Source organism: Symphalangus syndactylus, chromosome 3 (genome assembly GCF_028878055.3).
Source record: "Symphalangus syndactylus isolate Jambi chromosome 3, NHGRI_mSymSyn1-v2.1_pri, whole genome shotgun sequence".
In the NCBI taxonomy this organism is placed as follows: Eukaryota; Metazoa; Chordata; class Mammalia; order Primates; family Hylobatidae; genus Symphalangus; species Symphalangus syndactylus.
In genome coordinates this window covers 9,131,023-9,139,054 of record NC_072425.2, presented here as the reverse complement: position 1 = coordinate 9,139,054, position 8,032 = coordinate 9,131,023, and the positions used below count along the sequence as shown (strand labels likewise).

The 8,032-nt window shown below is 60.6% G+C and overlaps 1 protein-coding gene across 1 annotated transcript; it reads left to right on the top strand.

Moving 5' to 3' along the window:
- The first annotated feature begins 585 nt into the window (after positions 1 to 585).
- On the top strand, positions 586 to 3,875 carry LCN9 (lipocalin 9). Its single transcript, XM_055269900.2, has 7 exons — positions 586 to 703; positions 1,457 to 1,593; positions 2,015 to 2,088; positions 2,541 to 2,651; positions 2,943 to 3,044; positions 3,153 to 3,200; positions 3,666 to 3,875. Exons 1-6 carry the CDS (start codon positions 608 to 610, stop codon positions 3,173 to 3,175), a joined length of 543 nt encoding a protein of 180 aa, XP_055125875.1. The 5' UTR covers positions 586 to 607; the 3' UTR covers positions 3,176 to 3,200; positions 3,666 to 3,875.
- Positions 3,876 to 8,032: the final 4,157 nt, after the last annotated feature.

The window sequence follows — 8,032 nt, the reverse complement described above, 5'->3', positions numbered from 1 at the left end:
AGACATACAGCTTCGAAGGTATATAAGCTCTGGAAAACTGCAATTTTGAGTTGGTCTGGTGCTATTTTCCCGGCCTTCTCCCTGTAGCCGGTGACAGAAGCAAACTCTCTTATTTCCCAGTTTGTCTGCATCTCGTTATTGGGCTGAGAGAATAAGGAGAGAATAAGCGCCCGGCCCTCGGTTGAGTCTGGGGACACTGTGACTCACCATGGGCCCCGACCCCAGATGCTGTGCTGGGGAAGGAGCGGGAGGGGGCGGGAGGGGGCGGGAGGGGAACGGGGACACCCTGTAGTCCACGGACACAGCCACCATGGATCCTCTTGCAGGCTGAGAGAGAGGCTGTCCCCTGCCTTTGGGACAAGGTGCCTGCCTCCAGTGAGGGGACAGCAGGTTCCTTTGCCCACGGATCCAGGAAGCTCCCACAAGGGAGTGGGGTGATTTTCCTCAAGGCAGAGAGAGCAGCTGCCTTGGGGCCTTTGGCTGCATGCCCAGTGGGCACAGGATGTGTGTGGACGGGCCAGGGAGTGGGCTGCCCCGCGGGGCTGGAAGCCGCAGGGCAGCAGGGTATAAAGGGGGTGGGCCGAGGGCTGAGGTGTCCGCGGCAAGGATGGCTCTGCTTCTGCTGAGCCTGGGGCTGAGCCTGGTCGCAGCCCAGGAGTTCAATCCCTGTACCGTCGTGCAGAGGAACTACAACATGGCCAGGGTGCGTCTGCGTCAGGGTCTGTGGGGAAGGGGCCAGGCTTCAAGGCACCTGTCCTCCCCCAGCCTGGGGTCTCTGACCTGTGACCAGGGCGGCTGGTCCAAGAGGAGCCCACCTCTCCTCCCCAAGCTGTGACAGCAGCCTGGGAGAGCAGGGGTTACTCCCGGAGGGTCGGGCGGGGGAGGCCTGGGAGAGTGACTGGGGCCCTGAGAGGTTAGAGGGGGCCCTGGGAGGGCAGAGGGGAAACCTGGAGAGTGGAGTGGCAGCCAGCAGGCAGACGGGGGCCCTAAGAGGACAGAGGGGTTCCTAGAAGTAGAGGGGAGACCTGGGGAAAAGAGGGGGACTCAGTGGGAGAGGGCGGAGAGGGGGACCTTGAGAGGACAGAGGGGGACCGGGGGGGCAGAGGAGAGACCTGGGGGGCAGAGGGGGCCCTGGAAGGGCGGAGAGCATTCTGTGAGCAGAGGGGGGACCTTGGGGACAAAGGGGGGATCTGGGGACAGAGGGGAGACCTGTGGGTCAGAGGGGGCCCTGGAAGGGCAGAGGGCATTCTGTGAGCAGAGGGGGGACCTTAGGGGCAAAGCGGGGATCTGGGGACAGAGGGGAGACCTGCGGGTCAGAGGGGGCCCTGGAAGGGTGGAGGGGTTGTGGTTGGGAGCCAGATGCTCAGGGGCCGGGCCCTGGGAGGGAAGACTGTGGGTGCTAAGCATCCCCAGGGCTGTCCCGCGGCCCCCACCCACTGGAGCTCTTTGTCTTCAGGTTTCGGGGGTCTGGTATTCTATTTTCATGGCCTCAGATGACCTGAATCGGATTAAAGAAAATGGGGACCTGAGGGTCTTCGTCCGGAATATTGAACACTTGAAGAACGGCAGCCTAAAATTTGATTTCGAATACATGTGCGTGTTGCCCGTCTCAGCTGGCATCAGGAAGACCCACGCCCCTGCCACCCCAACGCATACTCTCACTCTTGCACACAGATGCTTGAACACTCACTGACTCGCACTCCGGCGAGAGCCTGAGCCTGCGTGTGTGACCCCTGGGGGCGGGATGAGGTGGGAGCAGGGACTTGGTCTGCCTGGCGCTGTGCTCTTCCCTGAAACATAGAGATGAAATCGCCCCGTTTCCGAGGCTGGGGTGAGGTTCGAGGAGATGAGGGTGTCCGGTGGGCCGCAGCAGGGCCCAGCCCCAGAACTCAGGGCTGTGGAATGAGGCCCGGGCATTGGGAGGGGGAGACTGTGCCCTAGAGGAGGGGTGCACTCTGCCATCGAACGTCCAGGGGGCTGGAGCTCCACTGGCATCTTCCTGGCTGGCTTCCAGGGTGCAGGGGGAGTGTGTGGCCGTGGTCGTGGTCTGTGAGAAGACAGAGAAGAATGGGGAATACTCCATCAACTGTAAGTGGAAGCCAGGCTCCTCCTGGTCTCACAACCAGGGGTCACCTTTCTCCAGGGCCTGGGCCACATTCTGGTGAGCACTGACACTGGGGATTTTAGTTAAGCCCCTGGCAGCTTGACCTTGAACTGGAGGGACCCATCCTGGCACCAACCCCAGGGGGGCTTCTGGCCCAGGGGAAGCAGGGAGGCAGGTGTGTCATGCTGGGCTCTGGGGGGCGAGCCCACTGAGGGGCCACCAGGGTCTGCAAGCCGATGACAAGGAGGGAGGGGACTGTGGCGCTGCTGCCCACGCCCTCTGCAGGGGTCTCCACTGGGCGAGCACCGTGGGCTACTCCCCTCCCCCCTCAAAAGGCCACTTGACCCCACATCTTCCCTTGCGGCTACACAGCACACCTGTCACAGGACCCTGAGGGTGGCGGGGCCAGGCCACGCTGAGCCATGTCTCCACGCAGATGAGGGCGAGAACACGGTGGCCGTCTCGGAGACTGACTACAGGCTGTTCATCACCTTCCACCTCCAGAACTTCAGGAACGGGACCAAGACCCACGCGCTGGCGCTCTATGGTACCTCCGCGGTCCCCCTCTGACCCCCTCGGGGACCCCACCTCCTCTGAAGTCTGACTCAACCCTGGGTGGAGGGTCTCGCAGTGGCCCTGGGGTTTGGAGAGGTGGTTCCCATTGGCCATTCCTTCCCACAGACACACCGTTAGGGTGCTGGGTGCTTCAATCTGTCACCTGCCACCTCACTTGGCACAAAGCCCCTCTCTGGTCCGGGCGTGACCCCTGCCCAGCCTCGGCACTGCCTGAGCAGCCCCAGCAAGGCCCAGCTCCACACAGAACCAACTCTGTTCCCAGCACGGCTCCCACAGCTGGAACCCTCCTTCCTGAGCAGATTTGAAGAAACCTGCAGAAAGTACGGACTTGGCTCACAAAATATCGTCGACTTGACCAACAAAGGTCAGCCTCACTGCTCCCGGACCAAGCGGAAGCTGGGACGGGGTGGGGATGGGAGGTGTGCCTGCGAGGTCCCTGTCCCTGCACTGAGAGCCCCCTCTGTCCTTCCAGATCCCTGCTACTCCAAGCGTTAGAGGAGCCCGCCCAGGCCTCCCATGCGTGAGCTGCGACTCGGGACGGGCAGGGGGCTGGATGGGGGGAGCTTGGGGCCAACGTCAGAGGCTGGGAGTCCCAGCCCAGGAGTGCCCACCCCTCCCCCCGGTCTGGGAACCGAACACAAGGTGCTTTGGTGAAGGATGCTGTGAAAAGCATCCTGGCATTGGGGCAGTGACGGGGCCTTCCAGGGTGGTAGGGTCTGAGCAAGAAGTGAGATGGGGCCCTGTGTGAGTCTCCAGGGGCTGATGTCACCACCCGTGGGTGACTAGGACAACCAGGATTTACTTTCTCACAGCCTGGAGCCTGAGGTCTGAAACCCAAGGTCCTCAGGGCTGTGCTCCCTCCACCGGCTCCCAGGAAGGGTCCTTCCTGCCTTGGCTGCTGGGGGCTCCCCAGGCGTCCCTGGCTTGTGGCTGTGTCACTCCAGCCTTTGCCTCCATCTGTTTCTCCTCTTCTGTCTCTTCTAAGGACACTTGTCATTGGATTTAGGGCCCATCTTCATCCAGAATGATCTCCTCCTGTCAAGATCCTTAACTTCACACCTGCAAAGACCCTTTCCCATCAGACGCCCTTCACAGGCTCCAGGCACTAGGAGAGGAGCATGTCCTTTGAGGGACACCACTCAGGCCACCACAGGCTCCTTCTCCGAGTTGCCCCTCCCTTCTCAGAAATGGTCCCGGCCCAGTAAAAACCCCCAGGGCCCCCTTCCCTTCCCAGAGCCTGAGCCTCCCAGAGATATGCCTCTAAAGGCGCCTCTGCATTTCTGCATGAGGGTCCCTGAGGGTAAAGGAGTGGATGTACCTGTGGTGCGTGGTGGCCCCAAGATGTGGGTGAGATGGCAACTGGCAACCAAGGCCCTACCCCTCCCCTCTCCGCCCCCCCCCCGTCCCTCCCCTCTCTGCCCCTCCCCTCCCTGATCCTCCCCTCCCTGTCCCTCCCCTCTCTGCCCCTCCCCTCCCTGTCCCTCCCCTCTCTGCGCCTCCCCTCCTGTCCCGTGCCTGGGCTCAGCCACTGCCTTTGGGGGAAGATGATCAACAATGTCACAGCTGAGGCAGGTGCCTGCGCCCCCCTCCATGTTTTGGTGAATAAAAGGGAGGTACCAGCCAATCTGCGGTGATTTTGTGGGTTAAAAGTGATTGTTGGTTGGGCATCTGTCAGAGAGATGTGAAAATGGCTGCATTTGTGTGATGCTCTTGAAATCACAAAACCGCAGAGGGGGACATGAGTCAGTGATTTCCGGAGGTTACAAATGGGAAGTAGGAATTCAGCCAGAAAGGGGCACCAGGAGGGGCCCTGGTGATGATGGAACGTCCTGCACTGTGACCCTGGCAGTGGACACACGACCCTGCAGGTGCAGCAAAAATGCGGCTCTGTCTGAGAAGCCGCTGGCCTTGTCCCCTGCCCAGGGGAGAACATTTTGCAGCCTGAGACCCAGAAGCGTCTGTGCCGGGGGCGTGCGCTGGGCGGCCCCAACTCTGGCACCTGTGTGAGCTCTCCAAGGGGGCCATCCTGCGGGTCACAGTCCCGGTGCTCAGAAAGAACCTGTCCCCAAAGCCAGCGCCTGCTTGTAAAGGAGCTAAGTGGAGCTGTCCCAGGATGAGGGTCCGGGTGCCCCCCCCACCCCACCTCCATTGGGAGCTCCAGGCTGTAGGGTGAGGCTGGGTAGAGCTTTAGTGCCCGCTGTATGGGTGCCAGGCTTGGGGAAGGAGCAGCTCCGTTGGGATGAGAGGGAGTGGGAGGCACCTGGCATTCCCACGGCTGCCCAGCTTCCGGCCCCGTTTGGATCTGGGCCCAGCCTGCTGAGCCGCAGCGGGAACACGCGAGAAGCTGCCCATTCGGCGGGGCCTGTTGGTGCAGAAAGCTGGCCTTGGAGGAGCAGAGCCAAGGCTGTCAGAAAGGGGTGCTGGGAGGCCACTGCCCATTGGTGCAGGGGGAGCCTCTGGGCCCCAGAGATATGCCTCTAAAGGCACCTCTGCATTTCTGCATGAGGGTCCCTGAGGGTAAAGGAGTGGATGTACCTGTGGTGCGTGGTGGCCCCAAGATGTGGGTGAGATGGCAACTGGCAACCAAGGCCCTACCCCTCCCCTCTCTGCCCCGCCCCCGTCCCTCCCCTCTCTGCCCCTCCCCTCCCTGATCCTCCCCTCCTGGTCCCTCCCCTGGGCGTGGGGGTGGATGTGGACGTAGGCAGAAGCCTTTAGCCCCACCCCAGAAGGTGGCACAAAGGGGAGCCGAGCCAGAGCTGAGTGCCCCCAGCACCCACCCCACCATCAGCTGCTCAGCACCAGGCTGGCCCTGGCCTCAGACTCCTGCAGCCCCAACTCCAGGGGCCTCAGGTGGACAAAGGAACAGGGCGGTGGGCAGGGCATGAAAGAACCACCAAGAGACCACCCTTATTGTTGGCATTTGGGGTGGCACTCAGTCAAATAAAAGTCTAGTGAGGCCGGGTGCAGTGCCTCACGCCTGTAATCCCAGCACTTTGGGAGGCCAAGGCGGGCGGATCATCTGAGGTCAGGACTTGGAGACCAGCCTGGCCAACATGGTTGAAGGGGTGGCCTGCCCCTCCACACCTGTGGGTATTTCTAGTCAGGTGGGATGAGAGACTGAGAAAAGAAATAAGACACAGAGACAAAGTATAGAGAAATAACAGTGGGCCCAGGTGACCGGCACTCAGCTCACCAAGGACCTGCACCGGCACCGGCCTCTGAGTTCCCTCAGGTTTTATTGATTATTATCTTCATTATTTCAGCAGAAAGGAATGTAGTAGGAAGGCAGGGTGATAATAAGGAGAAGGTCAGCAACAAACATGTGAGCAATGGAATCTACATCATAATTAAGTTCAAGGGAAGGTGCTATGCCTGGATGTGCACGTAAGTCAGATTTACGTTTCCCTCCACCCAAACATCTCAGCGGAGTAAAGAATAACAAGGCAGCATTGCTGTAAACATGTCTCGCCTCCCACCATAGGGCGGTTTTTCTCTCATCTCAGAATTGAACAAATGTACAGTCGGGTTTTATACGGAGACATTCAGCTCCCAGGGGCAGGCAGGAGACAGTGGCCTTCCTCTCTCTCAGCTGCAAGAGGCTTTCCTCTTTTACTAATCCACCTCAGCACAGACCCTTTACGGGTGTTGGGCTGGGGGACGGTCAGGTCTTTCTCGTCCCACGAGGCCTTATTTCAGACTATCACACGGGGAGAAACCTTGGACAACACCCCGCTTTCCAGGGCAGAGGTCCCTGCGGCTTTCCGCAGTGCATTGTGCCCCTGGTTTATTGAGACTAGAGAATGGCGACGACTTTTACCAAGTATACTGCTTGTAAACATTTTGTTAACAAGGCACATCCTGCACAGCCCTAGATCCCTTAAACCTTGATTTCATACAACACATGTTTTTGTGAGCTCCAGGTGGGGCAAAGTGGCTGGGGCAAAGCTACAAATTAACAACATCTCAGCAAAGCAATTGTTTACAGTACAGGTCTTTTTCAAAATGGAGTCTCTTATGTCTTTCCTTTCTACATGGACACAGCGACAGTCTAATCTCTCTTTCTTTTCCCTACAGCTGGGGGTGGGGTGAGCCGTGGGTAGGGTGAGCCAGGGGTGCGGTGGCCTGGGGGTGGGGTGACCCGGGGTGGGCCAGAGTGGGGTGACACTTGGGGGAGAAGGTCAGCAGCGCGGTGAGGGGGTGGGAGTCGGAGCTGCTCAGTGGGCCCAGCTACCAGGAGCCCTGGAGAGTCCCCGAGGGATTTGTGCATGAGAAACTGGGTCGCCTCTACCTGGGGGGGGCAGCTCTGCTCCCGGGTGGCCTTGGTGCTCCTTGGCTGGCTCCCTAGAACTGAAAAGGGCAGCCCTGGGGCTCCTGGTCACTGCAGGGGGAGTGCCTGGGCCCCGGGCTGCAGACAGCCCTGCACAGCTGTGCTCTAGGAAGAGTGGGGTCAGAGGACCCTCGGTGGATGGGCCTGTCCCAGCCCCCTGCAGTGGCGCCAAGGCTCCAGGAGCTGAGGCCTCTTCCTGAGTGTGTGCTGTGCCGCTCATGATCCTTTTGAAGAGCCCCCTCCCCGGCCTCGCACCCGGCCAGGCCCACGGCGCACACAAGCACAGGCCCCGTTCATGTCTCTGTGAAGCTCGAGGCCTTGTGTCTTTGGGGGCAGCAGCCGCAGGATGTGCATCCGTGGGAACACAGGGAGGGTGGCCCTGGAACAGCGGTGGCCAGGAAAGGTCTTGCCTGCACAGGGCAGCCTGGCCTGGCTGTGTCTGACCTGGTGGAAGCCCCAGGCCCCTAGCCCAGCTCCTGCTCCTCAGAAAGGCACCTGGGGGCCGGACCAGGGCAGACCTCAAGGTCCAAAGTTCATTGTCTTTGCCAAAAAGCATCTGCATCTTGGTGGCCACTGTGCTGTCATCGGGGCCTTGAGGCCCATCCCAAACACAGACACAGGGCACTTTAGGAGCAGTGACTGGAACAGCCTAGGGGAGGCTGGGCAGCAACAAATCACTCAGAAAACCCAGCACGGCCTGTCCCCAGGCAGAGGCGGGCCGCAGATAAAGGCTGCTCCTGGCTGGCCCAGCTCTGCCCCCATCTGCCCCAGAGGGTGGCCAGGTCGGGAGGAGCTGGCTCTGGCGCAAACCCAACTCCGCCTGCCTGTGGCCTGCCTTGGCCGACGTCTCTGCCTCCCAGGCTGGAGGGCTACAGGCAAGCAAGGAAAGTATAACTGGTCCTCGTGCTCGCTAAGGAGGAAACCCCACCTCTCCAACGAGCGATTCCATGTGGCTACAGCTGCCACCCCCCTTGAGGATGCCACAGAGCGTCTGTCCGTCCTGCTAACTCTTCTGGTCCAACCCA

What these genes read in the sequence shown, in the direction of transcription:
- LCN9 (XM_055269900.2), top strand. Translation starts at nt 608, where the DNA reads ATGGCTCTGCTTCTGCTGAGCCTGGGGCTGAGCCTGGTCGCAGCCCAG. An exon ending in GGAACTACAACATGGCCAGG is followed by an intron (nt 704 to 1,456) that starts GTGCGTCTGCGT and finishes CTTTGTCTTCAG; the next exon opens with GTTTCGGGGGTCTGGTATTC. An exon ending in TGGGGAATACTCCATCAACT is followed by an intron (nt 2,089 to 2,540) that starts GTAAGTGGAAGC and finishes GTCTCCACGCAG; the next exon opens with ATGAGGGCGAGAACACGGTG.